Here is a 16,805-nt window from a genome sequence, read left to right on the forward strand (position 1 = left end):
ATTATGCATGGAGTGGAGAGGTTGGACAGAAAGAAATTGTTCTCCCTTTCTCAAAACACTAGAACCAGGGGTCATCCCATGAAACTGAACGTCGAGTAATTTAGGACCGACAAGAGGAAGTACTTTTTCACATAGCGCATAATTAATCTATGGAATTCTTTGCCATGGGGTGTGTTGATAGCCACCAGCTTGAATGCCTTCAAAAGGGGCTTAGATAAATGCATGGTCTATCAGTGTCTACTAGTCTGGTGACTGTGGGCCATCTCCAGTCTTAGAGGAATGATGCCTTTCAATACCAGTTGCAGGGGAGCAACAGCAGGAGAGAGGGGATGCCCCCACCTTTTCCCTTGGGCTTCTCAGAGGCATCTGGTGGGCCACTGTGTGAAACAGGATGCTGGACTAGATAGGCCTTTGGCCAGATCCAGCAGAGCTGTTCTCATGGCCTCCAAACTTCAAGGGAAGAAGTCTTGCACATGTGATGTAAAGTAAAAACAAGTCACAGATTTATTTGTTGTAACCAGTTTGGCTTATTCCAACAGTCATATATTTATTTACACATACATACTTCTGTGTATATCAGTATGTCTATGTCTTTCAGTTGTAAGAGTCTGTGACTCTTGTAACTGGGTAGAAGCCATATTGCCACTAGTATTGCCTCTAAGCATCACCACCTCTCCATTCTCTCCCTGGACTATTAGTCTGGACTATTCTGTAAAGAGAAGTTGTCAGTTTAAGCTAACCTGCCCTAAATGCTGAGAAAGCTTTGGCGAGTTCTGTTTGGACCCAGCTTGTTTTAATTCCAAATGTCCACAAGGTGGCAGCACAGCTGAATATTTCTTGCCCAGAATGCTAACCCTGCACAGCATCGTGGAAATCCAGCAAGCTGCATTTTTAATAGAGCAAGACAAGTGGGGGAAATTGCTGGACCACATGGTATATTATTCAGTTGAGTATATCAATTTGCCAAAGTAACTTGGAAACCCACTGTCATCCAAGTCACATGGGCATGAGAATCACTACAGCAGCAAATAATGTTAAAATCACTAGTCTCCCCCTAAAAGACTGCCAGTGCCTAAATATCCATAACTCAAGCAGTCCCCCAATTCATTTGTGAAAAATAGTGAAAATAGTGTAAGAGCATTTGCAAAAGTAGAATGAATGTCATTGTCAATGAGTAACTGAAAGATGATATAGCTGCTAGGACACACACTTGACAAATGGAAATATTTTTGCAGACAGACAGTGTGTGCATGTATGCATGCACTCATACCATCTTTTATCTAATCTTCATTACAAGTTTGAAATGCAGATAATCAGTTCAGGCAAGCATCCATACATGCTCCAATTTCAGAATATCTTGTTTCACACAACGCTATTTGTTTTAGTGTTTTCTGCAGTGTTTTGTTTCTCATTATTAGAAGATAGTATGAGTCTGTAAGATAAGCTATAACCGCACATTGCTGGCCAAAAGACCATAGATCTGTAGTGCAACCACAGAATGATGCTATTTGAGCTGGTTTCCATCACCTGCCTGATTTCTTATAGTGATTAGTCAGCAACAATGATGACTAGCAGCAGAATGTGTAAATGTTGGAAAGCATTGTGTTTGTAAGATTTTAAAAAGTTTTTCTGTTGTATTCTGAACTGCAGAAGGTCATTCAAACATGCAAGTTATCCTGGGATGCTGCAGTCATCAGGTTATGAACATGCATGTGTGAATCAGACCTCTGACATTAGTGTTGATCAGTGAGAATTCTCAATGTTTATATCAGCAGTGGACATCACTAGGATGCAGTACATTTTCAAGTTGTGCCATTTTAATTTCTACAGTATGAAAATTATGTGTAATTAGCCTGCCCCAAAGTCTCAAAGTGGGACTACAATATAAAATCCAACAAAACCTAATGGGTCCTTCATCCCTGCAGAGGTGGATTGTGGCTGCAAGTCCTACCTTAACCAGATGGTGGTCCATCCACAACAATGGGGAAATAACAGGTGCCTCATCACAGAATACCACCCTGGTCATTGTAAAAGACCAAATCAAGCATGTGACCAAAAACATGTGTTGGTCCAGAGACCACTTGGAATAAGCCCATAGTTGTCATGGCTGTTATGAACTCCTAAGCTGCTCCACACATACCAGTCCCAAAGTGAACATTGAAGTTCCCCACCACTAACAGTCTGGGCGACTCCAATGCCAACCCTGTAACCAGATCTGTCAGCTCAGATAGGGACTCGGTTGAGTAACAGGGTAATCCGTACACCAACAGAAGTCTCAATATATCCTTGGTCCCTAGGCTTAGGTACAGACACTCAATATGGGCTGACAGAGATCCTTGTAAGGGTGATAGTGTCCTTATAGACCACAGCCACACCACCTCCTCACCCATGTCCTCTCACCTGCTCTACCACAGAGTTTCTTGCTGGGAGAAGCTGGGACCCAAGTCGCTGGACCACTAGCTTCCCCTGACCAAATCCCTGTAATGTTTTAATACCTACAACAATTCAAACTGGCCCAGTTAAGAGGATTACAGAAATGATGTCAATGTGTGCTTAAAGAAAGGTGGTGGGCAGGTGGTGGAAGAGAAGCTCCGGAAAAAGGATGACCTTATCTACTGGTTACTGAGGTTAGTCAGTACAGAATCTGCCCAGGAAGCACCCAAGTTGGACCAGTTTTGTGAGAATATTCTTGGGATGGATCTAGACATCAATCAAAACTGGATGTCAAAATTTGATCTGCCATCCAGTCAGATCAGAACCCTTGCTTTTTCCTTTTCCTCCTCCTCCTCCTCCTCTCTGCAGGGTAAGGTGGAATTTTGAAAAGTGTGACTTGACACAATTATTCTCCAAGTTTCCCCGTTCCATCACTACTTCATCAGCTGTTGCTTGCCAGGATGGAAGAACCCAGAGCTCAGTAAATTCACCTCATCAGGTATTGTGTTTTATCCCACATTGCCAGGAGAGAGAGGGTAAGGAAGCACAGAGCTGCCACCCTTGGCAGTAACCTTGCAGCTCCCCTAATTGCAACCCCCCACTCCATCCTTTAGACCAGTGGTACCCAACCTGGGGACCTCCAGATGTTGCTGAACTACAACTTCATTACAACTCCATTAGCCCCAGCTACAATTTATTGTGGCTGGGGATTATGGAAGTTGTATTTCAGAGACATCTGGAGGCCCCCAGGTTGGAAACCACTGGTTCAGACTATTCCTTGCAGTTGCTCCCACCCTGGTAAGATAAGACAACATTTATTTATTTTTTTATTCATAGGCTGCTGTTATGACATGGTTAGCAACCACACAAGTGACACACCTTTCTCAAAGGGCTAAGCATCACCTGTGTAGCTGCCAACTCAAATGGATACCAAACTCTACATTTTCTGCTACAGGTAGGAATTTGTGGGTAAGGGTAAGGAAATGACACTCTCTGTTTAAAAATATATCAGATGTATCCTATATCTGAGAAAAACCTGAAGGCAGAGTTTTCAATGTGTGTTCTATAGGGTGCTCTGAGGTCCCTCAGAACCTTTCCAGAGGTTCTGCAGAGGGAAAAAATAGAATGGAGGACTTCCTGCTGAATGATGTGTGGTGCTTGCTTGGCCATTGTCTGAAAGATACTTGTCAATGGTGGCAACAGTGAGGAAGAGATGGGGAACTATATTGCATCACATTTATCTGTATTGCCTGTGAAGGGAATTTGTGATACCTTTTTCATAGGCCCAGTTGTCACAAATAGCAGAAGGAAATCTGAAAAACATCTGAAGAAAGAGGAGATGAGAGATAATTAACATGTCAGAGAGAAAGAGGTCCCAAACTAGCTTGCCAGGGAGAAGCCTGGGTTGGGATCATTTTTTTCTGACATGCTAGTTTTCTATGTGCAGTGATTTATTCACTGAGGAATATTAAGTCATGTAAATCCCACGTGCTGATGTGGTATAGTCTAGAAACAGAATGATTTCATCTACTTGTGATTACTAGGTTTCAGGAAGAGGTACCACAACTGTCCTTCCCAGTGAATCAATATGAATATTCCTCCTCCTCTGGTTTGATTCTGCCACCACTAACAAATATATTTCAGACAATGACCCAGCAAAGCACCACTCATCACACAACAGACTTTAACTCTGCCATTTTATTTCTTTCCTCTCCAGAATCCCTGAAAAGGCTCTATAGAACTCCAGGGTTCTGCAGGACAGAGTCTGAACATCCTTGCGCATGTAGCACCGGCATGTCCGTAAGACAGATTCCAAGGCTAGTTAAGTATCAAGTGCTTGCATTCTCAACCTAATAGCTAGCCATCAGGATGCTGTAACTGGAGAACTTTTCACCCTGAATCTTCTCTTTGCCTTAAACAGGGTTATATTTAAGCTCGGAAAATCAGCGATCACTTCCAACTTAAACAGTTTTTGAAATCTTCCTACAAACTGGTTTTCTTTCTCCAGTCTGAATTTCATGGCCCACATGATGATGGTGTTGTCATTACACAAGTGGTCAAAGGTAAGGAGGAGTTCATCAAGGTATGGGTGATGGTACACGACATCAGCAGCCAAGATGTAGTCAAACTGGCTCAAAGATCTAGGAAAGTTCTTCTCCAAGTTGACTCCCCAAAATAGTTCTTTCACCTGGGGCTCATGTTTGCATCTTGTCTTTGTGTTCTTGACAATGTTGTATTGGAGGTTTCCTAGCACTTCAGGCAGGTCAGTAGCAATCACATGTGCACCTGGGAGAGGAGGGAGTCACCAAATGAAAGTTATTCTTGAGGGCAGGAAGCAGAAAATGCTTTTGCAGAAATTCTCTCCAGCATCCATCCCTGCCTGCCCAGCAGGGAGAGTAAATCTATACACTCTGAGAAGTTTCAGGGGCATCACCATCTAGGGATGGTGTCCCTAGTTTCCTTGGGAAACTAGTTTCCTTGGGATGAGACAGAATGCAGTGGAGATGTTTTGTATTTTTCTAATATTTGGTTTATTTAAAAACATACAAATGCAGCATACATTGAGCACAAATGCAGACAAATGTTGCATTGTATGTTTGAGGACAAACATACAAATGCAGCATACATTGAGGACAAAAGGCACTCCAAAACATCCAGGTCCATTATCCCACATCAGATCTCCAGAGTATAGTGGGGTACAAGAGGGAAGGAGAGCAGGTGAACTATCACCCCAGACAAGTAGCCCAACTATCTCCCCCACCCTGTCTTCCCATTGCTGGACCCATTGTTGAATTATGAATTAAACGTTTTAAAAGGCTACAGTCTAAACATTACTCGAAAGTTAAATCCATCAAAACTAATAAGACACTTCAAATGGGAAAAGGAGCATTACAGCACATTTTACTTTTACTAATATTAAATACTATTACTTCTCTTTCAGAGATGCTTCCCCTCAGATAATGCATGTTTCCCCTTTTGTATCTCCCCAATACATTTTCCTGTACTTCCCCATTGCCGCTGCCTCCAAAGGAAGGCCCTGCACTGTTGAGGTGCATGCATCCTTCATCCAACTCACAGGTCTCTTCCAAACTCATGTTTTACGCGCGCGCACACGCACGCACACACACACACACACAGGCTGGGGGGAGTGAAACATCACCTCCCCAAGTTTTGATGAGTAACTCATTCAAACATTCAGATAAATCCCCAGCTATCTCATAACCATTAGCTACCACTGAGGAAACATGATCCGGTCATTATTCTGGGCTATTAGCCAGCAACCTGCCTAACAAAGGAATGATCAGCCATATAGCAATATTTTTGTAGAAAACTCTCATTTTTATTGACATTCCAGTTCATACGTGTTATAATAAATAGCCCAAAGTTGATGCATGATGGAATCATGTGTGAATGCTGCCAATCAGAAACAAAGTTTTTGAATATCTGAAAATTTAGACACACTCTAGTGAATGCTGGCAAAAACTTAAAATGTGATCGTGAGCATTCACTGGGGCAAGAGCAGAATAATTTATACTGCCAGTTTTATGATATGCATGACTACATTCACTGGTCTTAAGACATTCAATGTTTTTAATATTTGAATCTAACCATTTGTATCCCTTAGATTCCCTATCACCACTGCTAGATATTGGCTTACCTTGGACAAAATATCACCCCAAATGAAAGCTCTGCAAGATTAGACTCATTCTTAGGATTTATTGGTCGCTTGGTTACCTTTCAGTACTTCTGCATATGGTAATGGTGTTCAGGCTGTGCAAGCACTTATATACACCTTAAAAACAATCTTAAAATGCCTCCTATAATTTTGTTTTCCCCTGAAGAAAGTGACATGAAGAACTGGGGAAGTGAAAGTCTGACATTTGGCAAATGACTAAATTCACTCTTGTGGGACTAATGTTTTCCACCTAATTGTTCAGGGAAATGATTTTGTTTTATGCCCTTGTAGATGCCAATATCAGACACAATAATTTTAAAATGCAGCACACTTCTAGTACAGTGGTAGCAATTACTCACCAAGAAGACTGGCAACTATAGAAACGAGTCCTGTTCCAGCTCCAATTTCAATGACGTTTTTGTCAACCAAATTATAAGATTTCTCATTTGTTTCCAAAAAATAGCACAAAACAAGAGCCTGTGGAAAGAGCAGGGTGGGGAGTGAAACCATGATAGCAATATATATATATATATATATATATATATATATATATATATATATATATATATATATACACACACACATATATATATATATATATACACACACACACACACACACACACACACACACACACACACACACACACTCTATTTTGGTATATATAGAGAGTCAGCCTGTCTCCTGCTCATAATAGAGTCAAAATAGAGTCAGCCTGTCTCCTGCTCATGCACAATAAGTACCTAGAGCATCTGAGGATGTGGCAAGGTAGGGGGAGGGGCAAACGCTTTAGTCCCAAATTGAAGCCTCACTTCTGAGGTGAAGCGAGACTCTCTTCAAAGCTCTGAGGTGGCCCCTGAATTATAGCGGGCTGCTTTGCAGTTTGCACAGCCCCTATAGAGAGGGAAGAAAATATATATATATCTTCCATCTCTATAGGGGCTGTGCAAAGCAGCCTATATATATATATATATATATATAGAGAGAGAGAGAGAGAGAGAGAGAGAGAGAGAGAGAGAGAGAGAGAGAGTAAAGAAACACTCATTTTCAATATATGCACTCAGATCAGATTTAGATGCTACATTTTCTAGTTAGGAGATCCATTCCATAAACAAGTCCCATAGCCAGATATAAACATATAAGATGTTTCATATGCAAGCTCACTTCAATATTAATCACAACTCCTGGTTTATGTCGCTTGATTGTGAAGTGCATTAATGTAGGCCCCCTTTCAGGTCCAGCATCAGCTCATGGCATCCTCGAGCAGCTGCTGTGGCCCCAGTACCCTGGCAGGCACCACCTAGTGACGCCTGCCCTGGGCCTTCCTTTCAGTGTTTTACCCCAACACTCATCTTTGTACTGTGTGGCTGGCAACCATTCATTCCCTCTCAATGCCCTACAATAATGCTAGTTGCGGGCAGTGTGGGGAATTAAAATGGCGGCCAACAGCCATCAAGCACAAGAGGAGCACTCCTTTTACTGATTGTCACTCCTGTCACCAGATAAGCCCACCAGGGCCCATCAACATATGAAGGCACATTGGCAAGGGCCCCTTTTAAACCTGAAGCACCGCATGTGAACACCAGAGAGAAGCAAGAGTGAGGCAGTGCAGTTCTGACTCCCCATGTACAATGTGTGGGTCCCCAGCTTAAAGCTACATATTTATATAGGACTTTGATTTTACAGGATTCAAGTCCGAACCATATGCTTGACACAGAACCACTGATAATGTTATCATTCTGATCACAGAGCCAGTAATATTGCTTGACGACAGTACCGATGGCCAGACCACAGCTCCGTAACTGTCAGTAGCTTCTATAATTTTGATCTCGTGGTCAGCAAAATGGAATCCTTCCCAGGCTTGGGTGGTTATCAGTGAAGGAGAGAAACATCTTCCCATGATTTCTGTGACTATCTGCTCATCTCCATTGTGTCCTAATAATAAAACAACAAAAAGAGCATACACCATAAGAAGAGAGAGCTAAGGATAGCTTAATGAACCAGTCACTGAGCTACTAACCTCTGTATGGTCAAGCTGCTTTCTTAAGCACTGAGTCATTTGAGTTATGTCACTATCCACAAATCTTCCTGACAATGAATTGTTTAGTATGATATATTTGGCCTACAGGAGTGCCTATCCATCATACTTACTATTCATAAAGTAATTAATAATAGAACTGTATCAGCTACTGCAGTGGCACAGTGAGGAAGCACTTGCCAAGGGAACAAGAGGCTGTTAGTTCAAATACACCCTTCCCCTTCCAGCTGATCTCTGTCTAAGTGGAGGCCTACAGTCTATTATTCAATATGGTGGTCAGGAGTTGTCCTCCCAGCTATAGAACCATTTGAAAGCAGCAGACACCCTAGCCTGCAGTTTAATGTGGCACACTCCAGGGAGTTTCTCATGAGTATATCTGCTTGTATGTATTGTACCATCTTTTAGTTTCTGAAATGGGATTCTTTCAATACTGCACATCTATATACTATTTCTGAAAGTACTGAAATTTGGGACTGTTATGGATGAAGAACCAGAGTGCCTGCAAGCAAGTGGGAGGTATCAGCAGACTCAGGGTGAACTGCAGATATGTTGGTGTTCAAAATATCTGAATAATAATAAGAAAACCCTAAGGGAGCAAAACCTATGCGCACACACACACACACACACACACGTTAGTCAATGGGACATATGTTCATAAGCTCAGGCAGTTAACAGACAAGCAGGTGGGCAGAGGTAATGGAACTCTGTGGAGTGGGGATGGGGCTTGAACATAAAGAGCAGGAAATTTGTCAGCTTGAGGAACATTCCCTCAAGACAGTCACAAGCTCTTCTGAGGGGGAGAGGTCTGTGAAACTCTATTTTCCCCCCACACTAGCCATTTCAGAGCTTTGTTTTCCTGCAGCAGAAGGGGTTTGGAAAGGAATTGGGGTTGAGCACCAGTCCTCCCCACCAGAAACAACAAGAAATGAGGACAGAAATAAAAACTGCAAATGAACTAAGATTCCTGACTCTGTTGCTAGCTTTTGATTGTTTTTTCACCATGTTCCGCCACAGGCTCAGGTAGCACATGCACTCCAGGGATAGACTGCAATGTTTTGTTGTAGGTCCCTTCTTATTCGTTCTGCTCTGCACATAGAACTCACACACAGAGAGAGCACTTTTCTCCTGCAAACTGTAGCCCTGCTGAAAAGCAGCAACAGGATTCCCAGCAGTCTGTGTTTGCTGCCAGATGTGTAATTCAGCTCTGAGTAAAAGTGCCTGTACATGACAGTGATGTCTTGCAGCTGGAGCCTTTGGTGGTTTCAAGGGGTGTTTACTGAATATTGGTGGACAATCTCTGTCAGGGCTGTAACACTTCAAACTGCAGGTGAAGGTTCATATATTTGTCCATTAAGGAGGGGGGATCCCTCCTGTTTATAGAAAACTAGATGTCAAGTAAAAGAGTTCAAGCTTAGGTTTTTCCATGACACATTAGTTTCCTATGTGGAGAAATCTTTTTTTCATGGAGGAGTGATGGGGTGGGGGAGCAACCATCAGGTGGACAATTTAATTTGGTGCTTTGTTACAAAGGTGGTTTTGGTTTAATCATCTGTGCCTCTGCTGATTCCTCAATGCAAATTCCCTCTGAGTGGTAATAGCACCTTGGGGAGTAGAAAAATTCCACTCCCCAAGGTGCTATTATTTATTTATTTATTACATTTATATCCCGCTTTTTCTCCGAGGAGTACATGGTTATGTTTATCCTCACGACAACCTTGTGAGGTAGGTTAGGCTGAGAGATACATGACTGGCCCAGAGTCACCCAGTGAGTTTCATGATTGAATGGGGATTCGAACTCGGGTCTTCCTGGTCCTAGTCCAACACTCTAACCACTACGCTATGCTGGCAGTTGTAAGACTGCCTGTATGTTTTCTCTTCTGAGGCTAATGTCAGTCAGCTTTAGAGATGATTTGCATCAGGGCAGGAGTTTAGGATTAATTTATTTTATTGTTTATTGTTTATTTTTTAATTTTTTTAACATATTTTTATACCTCCCAAAACTTACATCTCTGGGTGGTTTAAAACAAAATAAAAACATTAAAACATTAGTTAAAAACAAAAACAAATCTAAAATATGATAATTTTAAATTTTTAAAACAATATTCTAAAATAACATTAAAAACAAACAAAACAGTATCAGTTAAAAGCCTGGGTGAACAGGTGCGTCTCTAAAGACTTTTTAAAAATTGTCAAAGATGGGGAGGCTCTTAATCTTCTCTACCCCTGCGTCAAAGCCCATTGGGGGTCCCTAACAGCTGCTTTTAACTCTAGCTGTCTGTTTCACTCTGCCATTGGCTATCTCTACTTCTTTAAATTATACTTTCATATGTCACATGTCTAATGGAAAAACCTGGGGACCTGCTGTGTACCAAGATTAGTTACGTATGTGATGGTTCTAATAATATATGAAGCAATAACTTGTATACTATTTTCTTTTTCAAATTCATCATGAGTTATATCTTTCTCACACTCATATTGTTTTCCCTGACCCCTCAAAAAAACCCTTTGCTTTCCCTGGAGTAAATCTCTTTGCTTTACAAGGAGTCTACCTCGCCCCCACCCCCACCCCCGACACACAGACAACCCATTGCTGACATAGAGTTATCTTGGGACATGGCCAAAAAGACTAAAAGTCCCAACCCTATTCAGTTCTCCTCAGAAGTATATTTTGCTCACCCTGCCAAGAGTACTTCTCAGATCACTGGAGCCATAAAAGACCCTTTTTCCTGTAGGGCTTGGCATGGGTTAACAGTTACCTAACTCGGTGGTGTCGTAAGGTCAAGCAAGTTCAAATTCGCAGTATTCCAAGAGGTCAATGCAGGACTTCACTGAAGCATAGATATGGCTCATGTACCTATGGCTGTATATCCAGCACTAAACCTTCAAGTAACAAATTATGGTATTGACATCTGTGCATCTTATATCCCAGCCTTTCAGTCCCATAAATTAACTTGCCACCTTATCAAGATTTCTCGCTTGAGCATATTCTCCAAAACTGCTAAAGGTCCATCTTATACTCTTTCTTGCTTCTATTTTAAGGAAACCAAAACCTGAAATGCTGAGTTCACATTAACTTGGTGATCCTTTACTGGGTCCAGTTCCTTTCTTATATAAGTTTCCTCCGCGCGCCCGCCCCCGCCCCCCCAATTTCTGGACCTGTAACTGGGAAGCCTCCATAATAAAGACTTTAAATCACAGGAGTTTCAGCCTGTAAGAAGATCTCTTTAAAGCTGAGGAAAATGAGTCCCTTGCAAAATGATAGAAAAAGATGCAGGGGTTGCCAGGTCACATTTCTTTAAACACGGCCAAGAGAAATGATATCCTGTCAGGAATCTGAAGAGTCAGGGATTTGAGCTACTTCTTTGCCAAAAGTATTTCCTTCATAATCACATAAAAATACTTCACAACTCTTCATCTTAAATACATTCTATATTATTTTTTGTTAATATTTATTCATATCTCCCTTTATGTCAGTTACTAGTGATAACCAATGTCTACTGATCTCCCACATTGCACAACTGTTCCCTCGGATCCCCTGAAGCCTAATTCCAGGTTGTTGTGCCCTTTCATTTGCTTATTCTCTGTTCCCTGATTTGCCTTCCTGTGCCTGAAAAGAGTTGTACAGTGGACACAGGAGATCAAGGTTCAAATCGCTGCTCAGCCACCTTTGTGATCAAGAGAAAGGGCACTGCTCTTTCAACCTAACCTACCTCAAAAGGCTGTTATGATAATAAAAAAAGACAGAGAGGTTATTGCTCTATACTTTTGGGACTGGGCAGGAAAGCAATCCAATACAAATAGAAGGTAACAGGGATAGTAATAATCAAATGCCAAAACTCGACACAACTTAAATCATGTACAGGTGGAGGTGGTTTCCAGGGATGTCTTTTTGAAAATTTGAAAACACCACCTGTGTGTCTCTCTAGGGCAATTAACTATTTTCTCTTCTCATAGCCATTGCTATGTAAACTGCTTGGAGAACTCCTTTTGACTGAAAAGTGGTATATACAATTTTTAATAATAATAATGGGCCACATGTTGTGCAGGCTTACACAATCATTTCCAATTGGCCTCCTACAGGACTCCAAGGAAATGCTGGTAGTCTTTGACAAGACCAAAAGTGCTGAACAAGACCAAAAGTGCTGAAATACTTAAAGATGCACACTGTCACTTTAGGAGTGCAACCTTTTTTCACAGTTGTGTCAGATTACCACCACTTCCTCAGATGCCCATAGCAGTGCAGGCTGATTGGAAACACCAATATAAGCCTGCACAACCTGTGGGCCAATTATAATTCTGAAATCATGCTGCACCCAGAGAATGGCAAAAAAAGAAGAAGACTTTTTTGAACGGAGGTTGTGTCTTTCTTCCTCTGCTTTTCTTTTATTATAACAGACGTTGTGTTCTCCAAAAGGATAAGGCATCTATCCGGAGTTGCATGAGAAACATGCCTGTGCAGGGAAAATAATTACCACTTCCTCCAGGTCATTATCCATGGCTGAGCTACTCTTGTGTGGCCTCTATAGCTGGAGGCCAAGTGAACACTTCTGAGAAGCAGTTCGACAAGCTGGTGTTAGGAAAACAGCTAGCAACTAAGGCAAATCCAATGGCAGCACTAAAATTACTGGGTTCCTCTAAGATTACAAGTAGTGACAAAATGGATAAGAGCCCCTGTAGCAAAAGCTGATGGGCCTTAAAAATGAACTGGAGGCTGATATATTTTTAAATCATATATCTCACACACATGAAAGTGATAAAAATGTTTCAACTGCTGCTTCACGCATCCTTTATCTATGCATATGTAAGATGTATTACACATAGGTTGAGGCAAGGCTATGCCCAGTGGCAAAACTAGGTTTCCATGCTGCACAATTATAGTAGCTTCACCTGCTTGCCAGCTCTTATTTTGCCTGAAGAACCACCATTTGTTAGAAGAGTAGTAATCAGTTTCATAGAAAGTAAGAGCTGGCCAGAAAGTTGCACTCCCAAAATCGTGCAAGGGCTCTGTTGTGCATATGGACAAAGCAAGAATTTGCTCAGGAAAGGACAATGCAATCCTGCTAATGTGCATGGAAGCTGAATAAAATCACACTTGGAACAACACAGCAACAGTACTTCTAAAAGAGCCAATTGTCTCACTCTTAACTTGTAGTGTAGAAGTTACTGAACTCTGCTGTTGGATATTTATATATATTTAGCTACAGACACAAATGAATGCACAGAAGCTAGACAAATGTTTGGAAATGTTGATTGGATATGAATTCACAGAACTGGTTTGTTTCTCAAATATAATCCTGCCTGCTTTATCTTAAACACTGCAGTTTTAGTGTCTTCTTGTTGCACGCACGCGCACACACACACACACACACACACACACACACACACACACACTTACTTTTTGGAATGTGCTCATGGCTATACATTGCCAATCAGCAAATATGGAATATGTTTCCCAGGCAAGCCAGCAAGACACAACAGGGAAGAGGCAGGGGAAATATTTACCTTCTTTGTGGTCTGGCTTTCTAGATGGGTCATCTTCTACAAGGTGCTTGTGTTGCAATGATTTTGAATCCATTTCATACAATGGACTGGACAGGCAAGACACATGCACTAGAACACAGAAATATCCAGATAATGACATAAGGAAAAACTACAACATGGCTGAGTAAAACTATAGTAAGGAATTAGAACTCGAAGCATTTTTCTTCATTAGCCATGCATTTGAGTTCAGGTAAATAAATCATGGGTGTTATAATTCTACTATGCAATGGTAAACCCCTCCTGTATTCTACCAAAGAAAACCACATGGCTCTGTGGTCACCAGGAGTCAACACCGATTCGACAGCACAACTCTACCTTTACTTTATGTTAGTAAATGGCCAATAATAATTTAATACACTGTATTAGTAGTCTATGATTGCAATGGTCCAATCTAATAATCATAATTAGGAAGAATTAATTATGAAGCTATGATTAGCTTCATAATGGCAGGCTAAAGCAGGTCTGGGTCCAGGTCTCAGGAGACACTTCATGTGCCCTCTTCTACTGGGTGGGACCTGAGAAAATTGTTCCACCACACAAAAACTGTGTGTGCAAAATTGGGGCATAGTGGATCCCTGGCAGCTGACAATGCTCAGTGCTAGCCCTGGGATAGAGTGTTTCAAAGTCATAAGAAGCTCATTTGGTTGGCCCCGATGGCAGAATGAACAGAGTCCCTCAACATTGTGAATGTGGTACCATTTCTCATGGTGCTCTCCGCTTCTTGGAAGACATTGAACTAGCAATCATCCGATAAGGAATTTTTGGTACCCATAATGAAATATCAACTTTTTGTTTTAAAACAGACCATTCATATATCTTTCAGAGAATGCTCACAATCTCAGATGAATTGTGTGACACTACACACACACACACACACACACAACCCTAACAATTCTAATGTAGTGGCTGTCAGTATTCACAGTATACATCTGAGATTTCAAATATCCAAAAGCTTTGCCTTTTTGTCAACACTCACATGTGAATGTCAACACGCCAAAAAAAAGTTGGGCATTCTCTCTCTCTCCACAGTAATCAGAGGAGCAGTTGTATATCTCTAAAGTTATTAACCCTAGCCCCTTTTACCTAAGTTGGGGTGCTATACACCCATTGAGCATGTATGTGGTTGAGGATGGCACTGAAGCAGCCAGTTTTGTCTCCCATTCATTAGCACTTCTGCAATGTACATACAAGCATGTGCACATTTCCCATGAGAAGGGACTTGGAGAAGTACTATGTACATTGAATGTAATGCAACAGAGTGTGCATACAATGAGGGCAAAGCCTGCTGACCCCCAGCCTCCCCACACACACTCATTCCAGGACTGCTTATCTGCCGAAAGCAACAAAGTAATTCATTTGATACAGTTTACTCATAGATGTTTCCCATTGCCAAAGTCTTTTATATACATGGTGTTATATACACGGTCTTGGTAATTGAATAACACCAAGAGTAAGCATTGCCATAACAGAGACTTGTGTTTCCAGGTATTACACGCACACCAGATATTTTACCAAGTGCCATAGTAGCTATTTCCTTTGATGAGAGAAGACAATGATTGTTTTTATAATTCAATATGATTTATGGCTCAGCTTTCTTCATAAAAACTAGCCCCAAAATGCTCACACAACCATCAAGAAACAGCAGTCTAGTGGTGTATATACATATACACATAGATATAGATAGACTTGTGGTACATAATTTTGTAAAGATACGGCGGGGGGAAAGAGATTACCAAAGAATCTTGCTGCCCTCAGAGCATTGTTGAGCTGCACAGTCACTCTGCATTCCCCCTTGTGGCCTTCCTGGAAAATGTTATTGAGAAGGTCATCCACATCACAAAGGATATTGTTATCTGTACTCTAAAACAACCCAAAGGACACAGAAAAGTCAGCTTGCTACCCAGCTGATTAGATTTGTATATGCTTTCACTGACGGAAACTGTTCCATATCTTAAAATGTATTACATCCTCCTACAGAAGGTTGAAAAGCCTTCAGAATAATCAAAACCATGCTCTAAAAATAGAACCACCCTGTGATGTCTAGAGTCTTCAAAGTCTACAGCAATGTATTCAGCAACATACCTATTTTTTTGTGTTCCAGCTTTCTAGAATAACAGAAGTTACAAATGCATGTCCAGAGACTTTCTCCCTCCACACTGGTTTGTGCTCATATAGCCCTAGAGAGAAAAGCAGTAAAGTCTGAAACACAACCTAACGACCGACCTCCACTATGCGGCTCTAATAAACCCTGACAGCTGTACAAAGTGAGCACACACCCTGAATTTCATTGGAGGGAAAAATACTCAGCACACTTACATAAGCAGGTTTCCTGGAAGAGATGCAAATATAATATTACACACTCAGCACTGTCCAGATGCAAATTAGCAAAATAAAGCTTTTTTAAAAAAACTAAAAAACAAAAAACAGAACACCCTGCCTTAAATGTTCTGCTTCTGACTTTTCAAACCCTTTTTTAATTTTTTGTAGAATTGTAAATTTCTTAAACAAACCAGGATATAACATGACACTTTGCCACATTCATTCCAGATTTGAGGCAGGGAGAATAGAACATATGGAAGTACAGGTGGAAAATGCAGGAAAGTAATACTTAACATGGCAACAGCATGGTGTGTGTGTGTGTGTGTGTACACACATAGTGCACCCATCGCTAATGTGTGTACACACACGGTGCACCTGTCGCTAATCCCATGTGTGGCGGTTCTCACGAGAGTTCGTAAGCAGCTGCCCAGATAGCGACAGGAACGGGGGAGAAAATGGTGGCAGGAGCCAGTCGGCTGGCCGGCAGGCAAAGATAATAGCAGCGAATGGTGGTGGCCAAAGAAAACAGCGGCAACAGGCAAGAATAAGATGGTGTCAATGGTAGGGGGGCAGGCAGGGAAGAAGACAGCCTGCATGGGGCGGGCAGGGGAAGAAGATGGCCAGAGAGGGTGGGTAAAAAAAGCGGCAGCAGGGGTGGGGGGAGAAAGCAGCAGAAGCGAACTAGAGGCACAGATGCTCTGCGCCTGGCCCAGCTTCTTCAGAGTTGTTTTAATAGAGTGTACAATGAATGAATCAATAAACCAACCTATACCATTTCAAAGGCAGATGGCCCCATTG

General features: G+C 41.6%; 1 protein-coding gene across 1 annotated transcript; it reads right to left on the reverse strand.

Annotated features, from left to right (window-relative positions):
* Positions 1-481: 481 nt before the first annotated feature.
* Positions 482-16,083, reverse strand: LOC128349085 (protein-lysine methyltransferase METTL21E-like). Its single transcript, XM_053305008.1, has 5 exons — positions 15,771-16,083; positions 13,650-13,757; positions 7,887-8,044; positions 6,469-6,586; positions 482-4,719 (listed from the first exon to the last, which is right to left on the reverse strand). The coding sequence occupies exons 2-5, from the start codon at positions 13,720-13,722 to the stop codon at positions 4,298-4,300; spliced, it is 771 nt and encodes a 256-aa protein (XP_053160983.1). The 5' UTR covers positions 13,723-13,757; positions 15,771-16,083; the 3' UTR covers positions 482-4,297.
* Positions 16,084-16,805: the final 722 nt, after the last annotated feature.

Source organism: Hemicordylus capensis, chromosome 3 (genome assembly GCF_027244095.1).
Source record: "Hemicordylus capensis ecotype Gifberg chromosome 3, rHemCap1.1.pri, whole genome shotgun sequence".
NCBI classification, from domain to species: Eukaryota; Metazoa; Chordata; class Lepidosauria; order Squamata; family Cordylidae; genus Hemicordylus; species Hemicordylus capensis.